Consider the following 20879-nt stretch of genomic DNA (forward strand, 5'->3'; position numbering starts at 1 on the left):
AGTGGGGAGGACATTTTGGTTCTTGTTGAGCTATGGAAAAAAATGTCATACAGTCACAATTTCTTTAAGAATGCACTTACTGCTGTCACCAGGAGAACAAATCGAGAGCAGCGTTCCACTGCAGTCCCTTTTCCTGGGAACTTAAAACCATTGCAGGAAATCTTGCAGGAGTCCCAGAAAGTCTTCACAGTGTGGCAGCACAATAACAACACCATGGAACTGAGACTATATGGAATTCGGCCATCAATTGTTTGGTTGTTTTTTACGAGTAACACCATTCAGTTCCTCCAGTGACATGTTAAAATGTTGTCACTGAAAAAGTTATATTTACAATAAGAGGACACGAAAGGAGAGAAGAGAAATCTGTCCTTCCTCTTCTTTTTTGCACTTATTCCCCTTTCCATCTGATATATATATATCTATATCTTGGGTCTATTATATATATATATCAGTTTGATATAGAGATCAAGTTGTTTTTGGTGTATTTTATAACTTTTGGGAGAAATGGGGTATTATTGTTTAGTCTTCTTTTTAGCGCAGCTGAACTTACTTTACAGACTCCTGGTCAAATGTTGGATGGGATTTCAAGAGCTCGGCTGTTACAGTGATTGAGTTCTCTCCCACCATGGCAGACACCTGGTGTGTGTCTCTCTTGTTGACCTGTACCTGATCTTTGGTCAGCATAGTTACCTGCTGGTGTCAGAGTGTCAAGGAAACAGAAATAGAGTAATGCAGCATGTTGTTAAATCATAGCTATAATGTGGTGCTGTGCCAGTGGAAAAACAACTGTCTTTGTGTGTGTGTGTGTGTGTGTGTGTGTGTGTGTGTGTGTGTGTGTGTGTGTGTGTGTGTGTGTGTGTGTGTGTGTGTGTGTGTGTGTGTGTGTGTGTGTGTGTGTGTGTGTGTGTGTGTGTGTGTGTGTGTGTGTGTGTGTGTGTGTGTGTGTGTGTGTGTTTTATGACCTGCCGTTGCAGAGTCAAGTATCGGAGGTGTTAGCTGCTTCAGATGCAGGCAACGACTCCTGGCCCTTTGATATGGAGGACAGCCAGAGATGTGAGAACAGAGACGGCTTTTGCAAAACACTCAGGGAAACAAACGGCCAAATTGCTAAACAGCCCTCCTCTTTCAGAAAGTCAAGAAATATATAGAAATGTAAATGTTCAAACTCATTGTTGTCTTAATCATGTGATAATAGTCTTGCTGGACAGCACAGACACAAGTTTGATGTCTTATCTGGTTCACAGCAAAAAAAAGTGGATAAATCTTCCCAAAATGTTAAACTGAGAAAATTAGTTTGAACACTTAAGTATATTTGTTTTTTCTCCTACAGGGCTATAAGTGCGTGTCACTGGGTAAAAATGAATCTCATTAATTAATTTCATTGATGAATTAGAGCAAGACTCATTAATAAACTGCTTTGAAAAACTTGAAATAGATGAATTTCCTTTTACACTTACAGTTGTGTACTTATAATTTAGATGAGTCATAATACAATTAAACCTGTTTAATCAATGTGGGAGAGAAATCTGGGCACATTCACATCAGGTCAGTGAAGTCTCTTCTTCCCAGAGCCATGAACCACAGTGGAGTCATTGTCCTGGGCAGGAAGAGCAAATCTAATTTAACCCCATCCTGCCCTCCAACACCCCCACACTGCCCCTCCAACCCCCCACCAGCATCACCACCACCGCCGCCCCCCTCTCAAATACCTCCAGAGTAATTGGGTCTGAAATCAAACTCCGCTCACCCTCACTGGACCTCCAGCACCGTGACAGAGCCGGGGCAGGAACAGAGGGATCACTTTATATATAGAGCACAGAGGGATTTGGATCGGACGACATGTGATAAGAAGGCAGTGATTAGAAATGTGGTGAGGGGAGACAAAAGTCAAAGGACGTTGAACTGCACTGTTATCCCCCATCTTGATTAAAAACATTGGGACCTTTATTAAACAAATGAGCAAGATTGAACAAAACATGACAGTAATGAGACGTACACCCTACAGACCTGACAATTAAAACTAATTTAATTTGACATATACTTATCAGGTGGTCAAGTACATCTTGTAGGAGTTTAACAATTAAATTATATATTGTGTGTATTAAAGGAACAGCCCGATGTGCCTCTGACCCCCCTTAATATTGCAATGACAAAATTATTACATTATTTCCAATTGACTATTAAATACGGAAGATTGTTTATAGTGTAAAACAAGATTAACTGAGAGCTGCTATTAATGGAACAGGAATTCACACACAACAGACCCCCCTGACATGTGTCTACTGAAATATGAGCCCCTACTTCTTTACTCCAAGCCATCGTCACATTATCACTCAAATATTCACCATGATCAACAAAAAAGAGGTCTACCAGGACCACTAAAGCTCACTGTTAACAAACTGCAAAGAGAAAACTATTACGTATAACTACAAAAATCCTTCCACTGATAATACTCAGATGAAGTTTGTTCATATTAAAGTTAAGAAGTTATGTTAACACAATTAATAACATTTGTACATCTAATTTATTTGTATGGCACCAATTTAAGTTTGGTAAACAATTTTCTTTTCTCAGCACACGGTATTAAGTTAGAAAAAAAATCTCGCCACAAAAACATTAAAGGACATGACAGTTCAATAAAGGTAAATTACAATTTAAGGTTAAGGTAATATGCAAATATATAGCAAATATAACCCAAACCTTTCCCTATTGTTCACTTTGGTGACATCTGTTGTTTTTTGTTTCGAGTCTTTGTGCTAAGCTAACAGGCTCACGACGATTTCACATTCATCCTACAAATGTGAGAGTGGAATCAGTCTGTTTTCTCATGAGCTTATTTCCTATTTTTCACAAATGACAAAGTAGTGTTAAGCTCTCTTTAGTGGCCTCACACACTCTGCTGACGTGTCCATATTTTCCAGGGCAGCCTCAGTGAACCATTATCACCTGGCTCGCCTGAAGTAACCTCCTTGGCTCACTGTAAAGCGAACAAGTCCTGTGTCCTTTACCCCAGTTCGTTCACCTGCAGCGATGAATGGAAGCCTTTGACCTGACAAGGCTGAAGGACACTCACTAAACACACCACGACCTGTCTATCACTCATTTATCTAGATGTACAACTGAAGGTACTTGGTGCTGGAGAGTGGATTTTCAGCTCTCAACTTTCCTGTTGGAATTAATAAGCTGTTATTTTACTGTCCAGTGAAAACACACAAACACAAGTGATGTTTTTCGCAGGTTTCACTCAAACGGCAGCGCGGGGAAATGAGATTTTAATGATTTGGTGTGAAACAAAATCACATGTCTCAGTTATGACCGGTGGCTGCAGGCTGTCTTGAAGAAGTGTGTTTACAGTGTCAAGCAGCAGGTTGTGATACTTGGCTGTGACGTGATTTGAAGATAACAGGAGTGCAGATTATCTCTGTGAAGCCAATTCTCGGTTCAGACGTGTCAAGCTGAGGCAGACTCGTTGTGCATCCTGTGCTACTGTGAAACAAACGCAGTCTGACCCAGATGTCATTGGACCTTCAGCTCAGACTTGCTAATATTTATGTAACGACGACTTTCACAGTCAAAAGATTCACAGACAGAAAAATCACGAAAAACAGCGTCTCAATCAGCCCCTGGTGGCTGGCTGTAGTATGGGCCATAAGCCTGCCAGGTTAGCAGATGGGACCAAATTAAAACTAAAACTTTTCTCAAAAATGGCTCTGTCATTATAGTTTTTATCACACTGATGTATGTTCAAGTGGTCATTTATCACAAAGTTTGGTTTTAATTAGTTATTCAAAGCTATAAAATATGGACAGACTCTAGCTCTAAATTACGTCTTTGGTACAAGTTGTCAGCCTCTGCAACCGGGCTATTTATTATATACAGCCTAAGTTTGGGACAAAAAATGCTGCTTCCTATTACTTTAACTTGTCATTCATGCCAGCTGTGTGGATGAATAAATAAACATTTGACAACAAATCTATAAACGATGTATATGGGCACAGCATCTAAATGTGCGTTTACTTATTTGTAAAGATATAATTACTGCTGTAACATAGGCACTGGCCTCTGTGTTTTTTCTACTGTCGACTAACCCTGTTTTACAGTTATGGCATTTCATGAATACAAATAATATAAGACCAATGGGAAATAGTCAATTGGATTTGTAGGATCCATAATAACATGGGATTAATCCCATATTAGCACCCATATTAACAGATAGGTGAAACCAGCAGTGTTTTTTATTCCATATCTGAAAAGGTATTTAAATTCAAACCAGAGAATTTACAATCGGTAGTGAAACAGAGATTGGAATGAGTACGTTTCACTACAGAGACAGACAGGAGACATCCACCTTCCGGTTTCTATTGACTTGTATATGATCCTTCAACAGCCACAGTCTGGACTCACTGATAAGTGCATCATCAGTAGACGTTTATTTTAATGCTTACCATTCTACCTAGTTTTGGTACTCTTTGTTGTGTTATTCTTTCCCGTTGTTGTTGTTGTTCTCAGTCTACAGAGGAAGTCAGCGCTGTAAAGGGTCTGTTTTTATTTCACACCTCTCTCTATCTCACACCTGCACTTCCTGGTGTCCCGGCTCCACTGTCAAGCCTGTAACAACTGTGTGTGTGTGTGTGTGTGTGTGTGTGTGTGTGTGTGTGTGTGTGTGTGTGTGTGTGTGTGTGTGTGTGTGTGTGTGTGTGTGTGTGTGTGTGTGTGTGTGTGTGTGTGTGTGTGTGTGTGTGTGTGTGTGTGTGTGTGTGTGTGTGTGTGTGTGTGTGTGTGTGTTAACGTTGCGGGTCTTTTCCCATCTTTGGGTGAAAGTCTTGTCTTTGTCGACTCTTTGTTGTTTTATATTGTTTCGAGGCTTGTTTTCAGACTATTCAGACAAGGCAAGTTGTATGTACTTTTGAGTTTGATAATATACATGTTAGAAGCAGATGAATAGATTAAACCCTGGACATGCAGATCACTGTGGGCCCCCTCAGGCTGAATGGAATATAGACGTGACTGTGGGACAGGGCAGGTGTAGCTGAGAGACCCATACAGTGGTCCGGCTGCAGTTTACAGCCCAGGTGGGATGGGTGCCCCCTTACCCCCTGCTTAACAGTCAGTTGGAGGGAGGGCGGGAGATAGGGGGAGGGCTTCAAACCCAAATCCTTTGGATGTGGGCGGCTGAGCAGAGGAATTAACTCTCTCTATAGTGAACATGATGACACCAGTAGCGGGAAGACTGCGGGGGCGGGAAGTGCTTTGGATGTCTCTCATTTCACTGTCCTGACAGCCCGACACCCCCACTGACATCCCTCTGTATAGACGGACAGAGAGAGAGAGAAAGAGAACTTGATAAAACCTAAAGGGGAAATGGCAGTGGTGCAGCAGCCACTTCTCAACTTAAAAAGGGAGAATTAAAACCCACAATAACCTCCAATAAATCATGAATCAGAATCATGTAAATAATCAAAAAAACTGAGACTAAAGAAAAAACTATAGCTACACTACATGCTGCATGTGCAATGGAGGTAATATAATCTACTATATAGAGAGCAAGCCTTGAAAGGTCTCATCAATCAGATACATGTAACAGATATGAGGCAATGTCCAGGTGAGCAGTAAACTATCTCCTCATCCAACACACAGGAGAATCATTGTGCAGCGTGACGGCAGCTGAAAGCCAAGACTTCCTGTCGTGTTCTTTGTCAAAACTGATGACGTCTTCTACAGAAAGTTGTTGAGCAGCTCGTGGAGGGGATGTTAAATGTTCTCCACGATAATCCCAAGTGTGTTAAGCATCCTCGTCTCCACAAGCAACTTCAAGTCCTCTAGGGAAGACCCCTCAGCACAGTGCTAGCCTCACCTCTGACCCTCATTCAGCTTGTGCCACGATCTAAGGAAAAAGTAAACTGCAATGGAAAAGGCTTACACACAGAGTGATGAAATCGTTAATTGTTTTAGTGAGGCCATTTTCTTCCTGTGTGCAGTTTAACTCTCTTTAAAAAATGTAAACACACTTCCATGTTGGTGTTAGCATGTAGCAGGAAGCACTGCTGTGCCTACAGCATCAAACAGCCTGCTTACTTGCCTGTAGCCTCTTTATTTTTGTTTTGTGGTTTTCTGTCCACATAAGAGGAAGCTGTGGCACATTGGGCTGCTTTCATTCCCTCATGTGCACTTCCTCAATAAAGGTGATAGTGTGGGCCGGGTGAAGGGCTGGTTGTGCTTCAAGATGCCGATTTACATATAAAGCTCTTTATAAAAACCTAGTTTCCACCGTCTGGAACAAGGCAACCAAAGATCTTAGTTCAGTAAAAAAAAAACTCTTCAGAATGGTTCAACTGTTTTTCTTTTTCCTCAAGTGGCACAGGGTTAAGTTTTTCCCCTCCCGCTCCTGCCCTGCCCAGCTCCAATGAGTGCCAGTGGATGAAGAGTGTGCCAGGGGATGCCAACTGCACACCCACATGCATACACACACACACACACACACACATACACAGCCTCACCCCATCATTCTCAAACACATTCACTCACCAACTGGCAGGGATATTGTCATATACAGAGACAAGGTTATTCAAAATCAATAAACAAAACAACATAGGACAACGCTCATACACACAAACACACACACACACACACACACACTCATAAGCTTCAGACCAGGAACCGCGTGAAAGACAATCCCCTTGAGAAACTGAGCATTTTGCACCGACAGCTCGAGGAGGGAAATCGCGTTAAGCAACGTGTAAAACCTCTGTAGAAAAGTAGATAAATTGAACGCAGCTAAAATTTCCTATTCAGAGGTGTAGGACTCTGTAAAGGCTTGACATCATAGGAAGGGCCGTCCCAGGGTGAGGCCGCTTCTTGCTAAAGAAAGGAATTTGTCATTCAAGCTCCTAAACTCTGAAATCTCCTCTAATACGGTACAATCAACAGCCTCTAATGTTCACAGACCAGGTTTCCCTCTCCGCTCAGACGTCAGGCTCGGCTCTGATTATACGCCTGCTCTCTGAAGACGGAAAACAATCTGGGTTCCCGACCCTATTCGTGTTTGTGTGTTTTACACTGTATGTGTGCCTATGGGGTCTATATACAGTACCTCCACCCTCCCTCCCTCCCTCCCTCCCTCCTCTCTTCCCATGGTGGTAGTGTTTTGGCTAGTGGCTCTCAAAGCCTTTTGAAGTTTCTGGTGTTATCTGGGTGTCAGCTGTGGTGAGAATGGTAAAGCTGGGAGAACAACTCTCTCACACACACACACACCTCTGTCAGATAGTTGCTGCGAGGACAACTGGTGATGTTAGATGGAGTTGAACTTTATGTTTCCCCTTTTGAAGTTTGTCTCACACTTCACTAACTGTGTGTGTGTGTGTGTGGGGGGGGGGGGGATGTGTGTGGACGTTCCACAGGAAGTGGAGCGTTTGCTCTTAAGCCTGAAACATGCTTCTGCGTTTTCACGGGCCCGTAAGCGCAAGAGCCCTTCCGGGTCCCTTACGTGCTTATGTATCCCTCCTTACGTGCTGACGGGTGTCGACCCCCTTTTCTAAAATTTACGGCAAAGCTCCGCAAGGTCACTCAGCCCGCAAGGCTGTGATTGGTCTGCTCTACATCCCTTCTGGAGCTGCATTTCTGGTTTCATGCCCCATAATACCGGCAGAAATCACGGAAGATTTAGAAGAACGAATATGGACCAAATAGAAGAGCACTTGGCAGAAGATATCCGATAGTATGATCACTTGTATAACCTGTCACTGACTGGCGGATTTGTCCGCCAGAAAAAGGCTAAGAGGAGCCGCAGTGGCTATGTAAATAAACAATCGACGAAGAAGAAAGAAGGCGTCTCTAAGGTCGTCTTCGACAAAAAGCATTACTCCGCCTAGTGTTCTCGCGCGGAATTGCTTTGTAAGACGCGCAACGGTTGGGGAAGCATGAATGAAAACGAGTCTTGCGCCACAGCGGCGTGAAAAGACGCAGTCGCAGAAGCATGTTTCAGGCTTTACTGTGCGTGCATGTGCGTATTGGTGAAACGTGCAGAATGTTTTGCTTCTATGAGTCGAGAAGACACACATGCACAGTCGTTCAAAATAAGTTTGGAACACACCATCAGCTCTGCATCATTCAATCATCGCTACGTCACAAGCACCAATGGCTACATGCCCACCATGACACGTTTTTGAGTGGGGATTATGTTTCTGGGCAGGTGTTTAGTAATCAGATCTCTCTTTATGAATCGGACTTGGTGTTTATATTTCACAGTTGATAATCCTACAGACTATGCTGTTTGTTCCCTGTGCTGGGACTTGTGGCAGAGTGACATGCATGCATGCACATTTTCCTTTAGAATTTTACAAATAGTGCACTGTTCAGCTGTGGAAACTGGAGTTATTTAGAATTATTTATTTCAGTTTTCAGTTTGTCAGACTTTGGATTTAATTATTTTGGATAGAGGGACACACCAGTACAAGTAATGGTTTTTCCTTTCATGCCACCGCATTACACAAAACTCCATGTGCATGGATTATTTCATTCACATGCACTGCTGTAGGAGCCCATTGAGAAACCTGTGGACACTGTATATAGCTGAGTAATTGGCTTTCTCTTCCAGAGATTGTATGCCGGTAACCAGATTCTTTTAATCTCTAGTCTGATTCCTTGACATGACTGTGATTTTTAATACATAAGGTTATTAGCCATACAGATGGTTAAAACCCTCGGGACTCACATTTCTCCCTCATGCTTAACTCAATCAGTTGTGGCATTAACTCCGCCCTCATACTTCCGTGTAGCCTTTACATTGGCAGGGTTGCTAAGCAATACATCCAGTAGAGGGCAGCGCAGTGTCCAGAGTGTCTGACAACGTAGACATGGCGAGAGTGGAGGAGGTTGCGATAATGTACCTCATAAGGAAGAGGTAAAAGCAGTTAGGTTGTGGTGGTCAGTGATTCCCTGAAATACAAAGGGGGAAGTAGATGCATGAAGATTCTCACCAATTCACAAAGTCTCTCAAAGTCTCCTAAACTTTCTTCTTCCTGTCTTTATAATGGTCCCAACTGAACTATTGGCTACACTGCCCCCCACCATTTCCATTGGTACTGATCTGTTTCGTTCGTATCCGTAACCTTTCAGGAGACGTGCGCAAAGTTTAACTGTATGTATCTAACATTGAGCATAAATTAGACTTAACCTTTTTAAACAGGTTGATAATGCTAATAACAGAACAATGTCAACCCATCCGATCTGAAACCTCATTTTATATTAGATTTGAAAAGCATAACATTATACTAAATGTCAGTTACAATAATAACAGTTACAGTAGCTTACAATGCATATTATCCACTTGTTCCGCCCATGATTTATGATCTCTCAACATGCTTGTTTATTGTTCATTCTTATTCTGGTTGTGCTCATTATGGATTACTGTGTCTTTGAGACTTTACTGTAAAACAGTGTTTGCAGACTCAGTAAATGCGTTGTCTCGTCTGTCCTCAGAAATGTCCGGTGTGTCAGTGTGTCCTCCTGTAGCTCTGGACCGGGGCGTGGGGCTCCTGTGTCGGCTGTTTGAGCTGTGGGGGCAGGTTCCCGCTGGTGTCCTCGCACTGACCGAGTGGCTGCTGGGAGACAAAGACGACAATGACGAGGCAGTTGCAGACGATGCTTCCTCTTTGGTGAGTGTCACTCAGCGGTCACACAGGAGCAGAGTATTATCAATGCCCCCAGAGCAGATAATATATTGACCATATACAATGCGCTACAAGAACATCACAAACTGGACCAAGATATTTGTAAGACAGTAGACGACATGTCCCAAAAATGTTTTCGCTTATGATTGTCGCAGTTTTAATTTCTGTCAGGAAAACTGTGACACTGTGATGTGATCATCCACTTACTTTTCATGTAAGAAATGAATACATGAACAGAGGAATCCCTACAAGTGCTGCTTCTCGAGGGACTTTAAGCAAGAGTCGACCTAGTGTTAAATAAACTAGTTTTGAAAAACAATATCATCATCTTTGTGTTTTATGATAGAACACTGGTTTATGCTAAATTAAGAGTGTAATTCAAGTTGCTTGTAAAGAGTGGAAACTTAGGCACATCAGAACAATATATTTTTTATAGTTGCTCTTGTTTTACTCACAGTAGCAGACAAAGTATCTGGGCAGTTTATAGCTACCAAGGTTTCTGCTCTCCGACCACTGTGTTTATTTTCTTGTTTTGTTTTTGGTGCGTGTTTAATTGTTGGGTTCTTTCTACTCAAGACTCGAGTCAAACAGCTTTGAGCAAGTAACTGTAAACTCCTGGTTCTTGTGGCTGATTGTCCAAATATCTATCTTAAATTCTTAAAGCTGCACTACTCACTGTTGTTTTACTAACGATGTGGTCAAATGATAATGTGGAATTTGAGCATAGTGATGAACCCAGGGAGACTTTTCACCTAATTTTGCAGTTCCACTCAGTTTAATAGTCCATTTTTTGCATCTTTGCGCTCAATGTTTTGGTTTTCCAGATCACAGTTTGTCTGTTTTCACTGCTTTCATCAGTGTTGGTGATTCAGCGAAGATAAAAATAACTTCATGCAGCTTGCCTAGTTACTGGAAATGAACACCACTGGAAATTAAAACTAATGTTGCCTTGTGTTTGTTGATTTGTAAAAATGTAGTTGGTTGCTAACAAGTTGGCCAAAAAGGGGACAATATGTCAGTTGTATGTCTACAACATAGGCTGTATGTAAAGATGGATGACACATCTCCATTTCCTCAGACTATCCAGAGATTAAGCTAAAATACTTCAGATACAGACGCTGCCATCTTGTGCATTTTGGATCTTTCTTCGATGTAGCTATCGGGATGGAGCCATGGTAGCAAGGAATCGCCGATATGCACCCTTTACCAATTCAGAGTCAATCTCAGCTGTCAATCATGTCACCCTGTTTTCATCATCAGATTACTAATAAAACCAAAGGTACCATATACATTATCCCTTGAACAAACATTGGTGTGATAAGAACTACAAAAAATGACAGGAATAATCTTTGAGAGATATTGGTTTGACGTAATCTTTGACTTTTTAATTTTGCCCATCCACTAACATGGAGGAACATGGAGACCCATACTGCAGCCAGCCACCAGGTGGCGGTCAAGATGCTTTGGCTTAACTCGTAGCAGTCTTGTCGTCCATTTTTGTATACAGTCAATGGTACACAACTTGTTCCACTGTCCTCTAGTAGCCAGAAAACAATCATCTTTAACTTGCACTCTAGTAAACTGTCGTTTTCCTTATGACCAGGATGAGGAGGACTTCCTGTTTGAGAAAGGGGATCTGAACCTGTGGGCCGAGCCTGTCCAGTGGGTGAAGCTGCTTCACAGACACCTCACCTCCCTCATCCCGACCTTAAAGCAGTGCCAGCACCCAGGAGCAGTAATCCTGGATCAAGCCCGGCTCCACACTCTATCCGCCCAGGCCCAGACCATGGCCCTCAGCTCCCAGCAGGCCCTGGACTCCCTCCCTGCCCTGCCCCAGTTCTCCTGCACTGCGGAGCATGCCCGTCTGAGCCTGTGGCACCAGAGGGCCACACTGGCTCTGGATGTGCTGGAGAGGCTGAAGTAGAGAATCTCTAATATCTTTTTCAAGGGAAATTGTCTGTATGTCATAATTCCTTATATTTCCAAAACAGGAAAGTTTTCAGATAAATGAACACAAGACCACAGACCGGCTTTGTCGTCTTTTTTTTACTCTGTACTTGTCTCTTACTTTTTCCTACGAATTTTGCCTTCAATGTTTATCAGATTTCATTGTTATGGTTACTATTCCTTGATGTCTCTTAAATAAATATGTCCCAAAATACTACATGATTTCAATGCGCCATTTTTTTTTTTACAAGGAAAGTCATAGCTGTTAGTCTCAATTCTTTCACGTTAATAACTCTGTATGAGGAGGAAAAAGAAGAAATAGACAATATTGATATGATGTGACTACCTGTGGGAAAGTTGTGAAGCCATAACAACAATTCAGCGCGAGCTTGTACACAACAACACTTGATGCACTGTTCTCTTATCAGCAGGAATCTGTCACACGACAGTATTGAGTATTCAGTATTGAGCAAACGGACCATTCTGCTTTCCCTGTGTCTACCAGGGATTTAAAGTTTGGAACAAAACAACTCGGTGCCTAAAGCTTCAAGCACCAACTTCAATGGTGTGATTGTGCAGCGAGGCGAGCTTTATGGCCGAGGCATGGGATTGTGAAATCAAGTGTTTGCGCTGACACGTCACCAAAGTTGTATTTCAGTGTACGCTTCGACTCCTACTGTATGCTTATACGAGGTGTGCTTTTCCAGTGATATTTAATTTACTGCAGGATTCTTTCCATTGGACTGTGATTTTATTCTTCCCTCTAGTTTTCCTGGTTATGTAATTAGGAGGACGGCACAATGGTCCACTGTCCTGTGTGTGTGTGTGTGTGAGTTAGTGTGCGTGCATGGTTTGTGCTGCCTGCTCATACAGCTGGACCCTGCTCGCTCCCTGGTAGCCATGTTCCCTGTTACAGTAAAACTGACGTAATGTTTTGGAACAGCTCGACATCCCCCAATAAAAACAGAGCTGTGTGATGGGAGAGAGCGGTTTGGGACGAGGACATGTTCAAGGGATTTCTCAGGAGCTTCGCCGTGTCTGTCCTTCACATTAAACTATTTATCACATCTTGCAAATGCGTAAATAGTCCTGGGACAGCCCTCAGCCTAATTTTAGGGTTGGTAGTAGTAGATTCCAACCTCTTATGTCACTTGTTTTTCGCCTGTTGCTATTTTCCCTTTTTTTTTTTTTAAACCTCCCTCTTTCCTTCTCCGACCAAACCATTAAGCACTCAGGAGAATATTAAAATATATAACTGAAAGAAAAATCATTTTTAAACCAGTCTTACAATTATGATCCTGTATGGAAAAGACTTAATGGTTACAAGTGTCGCAGCAACCTGCAATTTCTGGTGATATGTGTCGCACAAGTTTTTTGTTTTTACAGCCTCGGCACCAAAATATCAGCCTTTGGGAGTTTTGATGTCGAGTCTTGCTCTCTGCCGCCAGCGCTGCAATTTTTCCAATGCGGTTTTCCAAACTCCGAGAGTAAGAGCTGCTGTAGTTTGACGTTTCCATGTGGACGTGTTGCCGTCCTGGGAAGGTTACACCACGGTGAGACAGGGGCAGCTTAGTGCAACTACACTACACTGCACTGCCTGACTTTACAACTAGGGGTGGGGTGGAGGGGGGTTTTCATTGGGGAGAAAATGAGGAAGCAGGTTTTGCAGCAAAAGGTGAAGAAACGACTAAACATGACATTACTGCAGCCAGTTTGTCCTGAATGTGCCTTTTTAAATCCTGCTCCGGCTCTGCCCAGCAGGGGGCGCCCCTTTCCCCTCGCAGGCAGTTCTCACTCTGCTCTCATGGGGGCAGTGTTAACCCGCGGGAAACGAGAGGAAAGCAGCATTCCTGCAGTCTGGGCCCTGACTCTGACACTGGGGGAAAACAAGGGAGGAGAGAAGCTGAGAGTGCTCAGGGAAAAAAATAATATATGACCCAAAGCAAATCTCACTTTGTGTTTATAATGACTCAACGTGTTTGGAAAAAAAAGGTGACACGTTTCTAATCTGAGGATTTAGAGGAAGTTCAGTGGTAGACTTTGAGATGGCGCTGAAGTGGGTCATGTGAGCACAGTGGGTATTAACGGGTCTGTTTTTCCATGTGTAGTAGACTGGAAGTTGTATTATGCAACGAGCGGATTCTAGAAACTGTGCTGCACTCTGCCTGGACTCCTCTCCGCTCCTGGTTGCGGTCGCAGCCCCATCCACAGGGAGAGAGAGGGATGGCGAGGGAGGGAGAGTTTCCGTCCATTACAAATACATGTGTCAGCTTCCAAAGTGTGGTGCTTCCCGGGGCCGGAGGATTTTGTTGTTGGCGGTTCAAAAGGACCCCAGATCTTTTGGGTGCAGGGGCGAGGGAGCCTTTTAGCAAGGCACCTCCTCGCCTCGGCTTCACATGAGGGCCCAGGTATGAACGTGCACTGTAAACTGGCTGCTCCCCCCCCCCCCCCCAAACACAAGAAAAACATCCACAAAGATTGGTTGTGTGATTAAAAAGAGGGGAAAAAAGTTTTGGAGGGGTGTGAGGAGGAGGAGGCGGGGGAGGAGAGGGGCAGCCGGGGTTGGATTTCAAGGCGTGGTGATGAAGAATAGGCGGCCAACCGGTGCATGGAAGTGTTTTTTTCTGCGAGAGGAGGAGACGGAGGCGGCTCCTCGGGACCGAAAAAAACTTTGCGCCGACTTCCCTTCGCCCCTCCCTGAGGTGCGCCAAGCGTTTATATTGACGCAGAGGAGGCGAGTGCGCACAGTGAAGCTGTCTGGTTCTGCGCTTCCTGAGGGGGAGGACAAATACAGAACACCTACAACTCCAACAGCACCGACCCGGTCCCCTCTCCACTCTCTTTCGTCTGCTACGGACCTTTTTTTTTTTAAGAGGAGGGAAAAAGCGAGAAAACTGCACGCGTCCAGCCTCTCGAAGCAACTTTTCAAAACAAACTTTTCCGCCACCAAAAACCAGTCGTGGCACAAACTACCGCTCGTCGCATACTGGGATCCTGCTCGGTCCTCCATGAAAGAGGGAGTGCGCCTGCAAACTTGGGGAAACGAGATGTCTTCCACCGTCTTGTCCGCTTTCTACGACATGGACATGCTGTACAAGGTAAATATCAGTTTGTTTGTCAGTGGTGCGCTCCCGGGGAGGCAGCGTGCGAAGGAGCTGCAACAAGTTGGGAAACGGGTGTTAAACGCGCCATGTGGTGCGCTGCGATCTGAGATCTGTGTCTAACTCCTGTGTTTTCCTCCAGCAGCAGGATAAAGGCATGAACATGAACGCCCTCCACATAAACAGCATGCTGGACAAGAAGGCAGTGGGCGCTCCGGTCACGTCTCCGGGCTCCGGCAGCCCCTTCGCGCCGGGCTTTTTCCGCAGAAACTCGACCAGCAACGTGGAGGCGATTAACAACGGCAACAAGTACAACGTGGGCTCCGGCTACGGCAGCCTGAAGGAGAACATGCCGATCGGCGGCGGCAGCAACAGCAGCAGCCCCACGGCCCTCATGAACAAGGAGAACAAGTTCCGCGACCGAGCCTACAGCGAGAACGGGGAGCGCGGCGTCCTGCAGCAGAAGTCCGGCTCCCAGATCAACTCCACCCGCTACAAGACCGAGCTGTGCCGGCCCTTCGAGGAGAACGGGTCGTGCAAGTACGGGGAGAAATGTCAGTTCGCTCACGGCTACCACGAGTTGAGGAGCTTGTCCCGCCACCCTAAGTACAAAACAGAGCCGTGCCGCACCTTCCACACCATCGGCTTCTGCCCGTACGGTCCCCGGTGTCACTTTATCCACAACGCCGACGAGCGCCGGCCCGCTCCGGCCGCCAACGCCAACATGCAGACGGGGGAGCCCCGGTCGGCCCGCGAGATGTGCGGCTACGGGCAGAGGGACATCCTGCCGCAGCAGCTCGGCTACAGCCAGAGGGACAGACCAAAGCTCCACCACAGCCTCAGCTTCTCCGGCTTCTCCACCCACCACGGACTCGAGTCCCCCCTGCTCGACAGCCCCACGTCCCGGACCCCGCCGCCGCCCAACACCGGCTCCTCCTGCGCCTCCAGCTTCTACGATGATGTGCTCTCCCCGAACTCCATGTCCTGCATCAACAGTGCCTTCTCCTTCCCCGGGCAGGACCTAAAAGCCTTACTGGCCCCGCTGGCAGTGCACACCACCGGTGGCTACGCCAACAACCACTCCACCGGTGCCTACTACGGGAACATGCAGAGCAGCGTGTGCCCACCCTCCCCTCCGACCTACAACATGAGCCACTTGCAGGCGCTGCGCCGCCTCAGCGAGTCGCCGGTGTTCGAGCCTCCTCGCAGCCCGCCAGACTCGCTCTCTGACCGGGAGAGCTATGCGAGCGGGTCCCTCAGCTCTTCCGGGAGCCTCAGCGGCTCCGAGTCGCCGAGTCTGGACGCGGGGAGACGGTTGCCAATCTTCAGCAGGCTGTCGATTTCAGATGACTGAAGCACGTTTTGTTTCTCAAACGGATTGTATGGACGGGTCTGAGGGGGGAGGTGGAGGTGAGATAGACTGTCCTTCAAGCAGAGGATCCCAGTTGAGACCCCCCCACTCGCCCCCTTTTTCAGCGGCATCCACCCTGCTGAAGTGCCTTTTGAGCAAGACATTGAGTCCCTAGCAGCTCCAGGGGTGCTGACCCTGCTCTGACCTCCCTGGTGGGGGGCAAGAGAAGAAACTCACCCACAGGGATCAATAAAGCTTCATCCAGTTTAAAGTGTCCTTGACAAGGCATTAGTTTAGTCTTTTTATTTTCTTGTATGTAATATAGCTGTATTAAAACTTAGATAGCAAACAGAAGGCATTCCATCAGTGCCTTGCCCAAGGGCTCATGGCAGCCCCCTCTCCCTTTTTGCTCTATCAGGCAAGCCACACTTTTCCTGGGATTAGATGTGTGTGTGTGTAACATGACTTGACAAGAAGAGACTAAGCGGTTTCAGATTTCCTCCATCCTGCCAAGAATATGCCTTGACTCAAAGTAACACTTTTTTTTTTCTTCTATCGAATTGTGTGTTGTTTTTTCTTCTTCTCTTCCTCTCTGAAAGCTTCAACTTCCATTCCAGACCTATCTTCTCCCAGCGCCACCCAGTGGTTCGTTTGGTTAGTCTAGTTTGTTGCTTGGTTAAAAAGCACTCTTGAGTTGGGTTTGTTTGGGGAAATCACTGCTGATGGTTGAATATATATTTTTTTAGCGGTTTTTTGAGTGATTTGCATAGCGGTGCATAACTGGCTATGGACTATTTAACTTATTTATTATCTTGTGAAAAAAAGTATAGGCTACATTGGTAATTTGTGTCCATACTGTATTTATCAAGTATGATGAAGCAATAGATCTATATTCTTTTATGTTTAAATTATGATCGCCATTATTAATCTGCATAAAGTGGAGTGTATGTTCTTTTCACAGTAATATATATATTTTGTTTTTTTTTCTCCTTTTTTGTAACTTCACTTGGTTATTTTTATTGTAAATGAGTAAAAAAAATCTTAATTTAAGAGAACGTATGTGATATTTATTTCATTAATTTTGTTTCCTTGTTTACGTTTATTAAAAAAAGGTTTGCGTGATTGCTGTTTGCTCTTGAGGTTGTGTCAGTGCTGTAGAAGGCTTTTTGTTTTTTTGGGATCCCTATTTAGATGTATCTGTAGAATGTATAAACAGTGTGGTTGTACAGACCGTCCAAACCTTAATTCTTTTCTTGATCTAGATCAGGCTTCAGTGACAAAGAACCCAAGTCAATAAATTAACCAAAAAGTATTTTGTTTTCTTTTAAATTTTGTTTCTCTCTGTTTGCACGAGGTCACACTGTGATTCCAGCCACGTGCTAAAGAATGTAGCAATCCCTTGTGCCCCAGTATTATTGTGTAGTGCCTACGGGGTTCACCATCTTGACATGCCTTAAAATTAACCAAATAAAGTATTTTTCCTACATGGCATCTTTTTATACACAGATTGAACTGAATGTAGTGTTGGATTCTGAACATTTTGTTAAGGTTGTTACCACTCAGACACTCTGATAAACAACCGTAACTTCTCTCTAAATCCCCATTCCTCTTGTTTTGATTTCCGTTTTCTCTGTTTTCTCTTTTTTTGATATTGAAATCTAGTCTGAGTCTTGAGTTTGCTGGAGAGGGAAGTGGATAAACACGTTTGGTTTGTACATAGTAGGTACAGGGGGATGCGCACTATGTACTTTTGACTACTTTATCAGAAGTAAAGCTTTTTGAATGTAACAAAAAAAAAACGGACAAAAGGACAGCGAGAGTTGTCATATTTTTTGGGGAGTCAGTTCACTACAAATTGAGTGTGAGACTGTTAACTTTGTACTGTACATTTTTTTTGTAGTTCTCCCAATAAAAATCATTTTTCGAAAAACCTGCGGCCTGTCGAGCTGTGATTTCTTTTTACCTTCGGAGTGTGAAGATCCAACAGGTGTGACGTGTCCATCGAAAACGTGAACTGATGATGGGCAGGAGCGTGACTCTTGTGCTTCTCATGTTGCTCACATGAAAATATCAGATGTCTCACGACTATAGTCCTCTCCCCCCCAGAAGAGAAAGCCCTGTGACATGCAGGAGGGTGGGGGAGTGTGTGTCCTTGGTACAGTGGAGCCTTTGCTGCCCTGTGACACTATTTGTCCTAGTACCCTTGGGGGGTTCTTGAGCAGCGAGTATTGGCCCATTGTCCTGAGCGTACAGTAAAAACAGAGAGCAGGTAGTTTCCACAGGGTAAGGAACAGCCTGAATTCCTGTCTCCTGTCCAACAAAGGAAGAACAGCCTAAGTGTCGGTATGTGCCGTGATAAAGGACAAATCTGATTCTGGAGCGGAAAGCAGCAGCTCCACCGAAACTGATAGCACTGAATAAAATGTACGCAATATTACATATTGTGTAATGTTTAAGTTTAAGATTTTTTAAGATCCATTTATTCATCCCAAACACATGCACAGACATGCAAAGGGGAAATTTAATCTCTGCTTTTTACCCATCTGGTGCAGGACACACAGAGCAGTGAGCGACCATGTACGGCGCTCGGGGACCAGATGTTAGGGGAGTAAGGTGCCTTGCTCAGGGCCAGTAGACAGGGTAGGGAGACTCTTGGATTTTTGGACAGATCAATCCAGGTTCGTCTTTTGTTGTCTCTCCGTGGAGTCGAACCAGAGACGAACCAGAGACCTTCTCTGCCTATAGTCCAAGTTTCTGCCACTAAACAGGGCAGTGTGCGATATGCCCTCGCCTTCTGAGGAATGAGGTCTGGAATTTTTTAATGGAAAGTGTGTGTGTTTGTGTGTGTGTGTGTGTGTGTGTGTGTGTGTGTGTGTGTGTGTTGCGGGCACTGAAACGCCAGTTGAATTGTGTTGGGGGCTCAGGCTGTAAGTCCATCTGGGGGTTTGCCATCAGGATGAGATTTGAATGTTTCAATAAGCTGCACGTCACCTTGACTGACACTCAGCATCCCGGCAGAATAGCCACTTGTAGTTTACATGAAGATGTGGCAGAAGTTGTCTGATGATTAATGGTTTTTACTATTTGAGGGGAAAAGACTCAATCTGAAAAATCTAAAAGAGGCTACGTCTGCGTCTGTTGGATGAGGTCACAGACCAGAAGTTTATAGAAATTAAAAACAAATTCTGCAACGATGAACCTGAATCTTTGACAAACTTTTACCTTTGCATCTATTCCATTACCTTATGAACTTGATTGAAGGATTATATATTGTGGAAATCGAATCTTTAAATGAAGAATCATAACATGGAACTCATTATAAACCTAATGTTTCCATACTGTTTATTTCACAACCGTAAATACAGAATGCTAATCAAGATTCAAGATTAGTTTATTAATACCAAACACATGCACAGACATGCAAAGCACACTCATGCAATGGTAGGTAAATTTATCCTCTGCATTTAACCCATCTGGTGCAGGACACACAGAGCAGTGAGCAGATGTTGGGGGAGTAAGGTGCCTTGCTCAGGGGCACAAGACAGGGTAGGGAAAATTCTCTTGGATTTTTGAACAGATCAATCCAGGTTCGTCTTTTGTTGTCTCTCCGTGGAGTAGAACCAGAGACCTTCTCTGCCCATAGTCCAAGTTTCTACCACTAGACCACCACCTCTCCAGAAGAATGGTTTCACTGGGGCTTGAACCCAGGATCTTCTGCATGTAAAGCAGACGTATATGTAGACCCTACAACTTATCACCACAACGTTTATGTTATGTATCATTTTTGAAATAATGCACTGTTATTTTTCCCTCTTATTAATATTTATTTATATATGTGAGAACATATTAAGTTTATTTAACACTCACTTTAGACAGATATTTACTATGGTGAGCACATATCTGCAGTACTATACACGTTTGTAAATAAAGTAGTTAAATATATGTATTGTGTATTTTATGAGTTTTTATGAAAAACAAATTAATTGAAAGTTACTGTAGCTGTCGTATATATCTAGTACAATGAGTACATGTTCCGTCTGAACTGAAGTGCAGTAGACTTACGGAAGTAGGAGGAAATGAATATACCCCAGCAATGTACAAATACCTCATAAATACAAATACCCATCGATCTGTGGGGGGGTAATCTATCAGAAACCTGTTATTGCCAGTGATATCCCCGTGCTCCGGGGTCAGACACGCTGAGATGGATGTATCAGTCTGGGAACTGAACACCAGCCATCAACCCATAACTGATTAACTCCCCAGCTGTAAATGTGTTTCTTCTATCAGGCACTCGAGCAGGTAAAACAGGGACAGTAAGTTTTGCAACCCTCCAGCATGCAACAGGGCACAAAGAGCCCTTCCCCTGCCCTGATTGTAGTGTAACATTCGGTCATGTCTAGACCGTATAAAACCCTGGCCTACATTTCAGCATGAAGCCCCCTGTTGTTGTGGCGCTTCGATTTCCCCGAAAAAACTGCTGCAGGCTTTTTCGGCAAAGTTATCAGAGGTAGCAAAGGCATTCATTAAATAAAGGGCCCAGGAGTCATGTGATGCCCGGAGTTCACGCCAAGATAAGGGAGGCCGATAAGCGCGGCGGCAAATATTTACTGTGTCCTCAGGATTTCATAATGAAGTGTTTATCAGGGCAGAGCCAAAGGGCCACACAATGTGCTGGGCCCCGCCAAGAAGGACCCAGGTACCTGTGACTCAGTGTGTGTGGGGATATGAGTGTGTGTGTGTGTGTGTCTGTCAACAAACCCACATGTTGTGTTGGATTGAGTGTGTTAACATTTTACATGTTTTCCACAA

The 20879-nt window shown here is 44.3% G+C and overlaps 2 protein-coding genes across 4 annotated transcripts in view; both read left to right on the top strand.

Annotated features, from left to right (window-relative positions):
• Positions 1–11832, top strand: part of thada (THADA armadillo repeat containing) — a 94942-nt gene extending 83110 nt beyond the window's left edge. For both annotated transcript variants that reach the window (XM_062401182.1, XM_062401183.1), the window contains exons 37-38: positions 9478–9653; positions 11272–11832. In XM_062401182.1, coding sequence (XP_062257166.1) covers positions 9478–9653; positions 11272–11592 — 497 coding nt within the window. In that variant the 3' untranslated portion in view covers positions 11593–11832. The remainder of the gene's footprint in view (positions 1–9477; positions 9654–11271) is intronic.
• Positions 11833–14346: 2514 nt separating this feature from the next.
• On the top strand, positions 14347–17999 carry zfp36l2 (zinc finger protein 36, C3H type-like 2). 2 transcript variants are annotated; one of them, XM_062400857.1, is made up of 2 exons: positions 14347–14713; positions 14859–17999. In XM_062400857.1, exons 1-2 carry the CDS (start codon positions 14624–14626, stop codon positions 16068–16070), a joined length of 1302 nt encoding a protein of 433 aa, XP_062256841.1. In that variant the 5' UTR covers positions 14347–14623; the 3' UTR covers positions 16071–17999. The 2 variants fall into 2 exon arrangements, with proteins under 2 accessions (XP_062256841.1, XP_062256842.1); XM_062400858.1 differs by having other exon boundaries at positions 14862–17999.
• Positions 18000–20879: the final 2880 nt, after the last annotated feature.

Source organism: Platichthys flesus, chromosome 12 (assembly GCF_949316205.1).
Source record: "Platichthys flesus chromosome 12, fPlaFle2.1, whole genome shotgun sequence".
Lineage (NCBI taxonomy): Eukaryota > Metazoa > Chordata > Actinopteri > Pleuronectiformes > Pleuronectidae > Platichthys > Platichthys flesus.

Bases quoted from the DNA above. Each gene is read 5' to 3' on its own strand.
- zfp36l2 (XM_062400857.1), top strand. From the start codon at position 14,624: ATGAAAGAGGGAGTGCGCCTGCAAACTTGGGGAAACGAGATGTCTTCC. The intron at 14,714-14,858 runs GTAAATATCAGT...GTTTTCCTCCAG, and splicing joins ACATGGACATGCTGTACAAG to CAGCAGGATAAAGGCATGAA.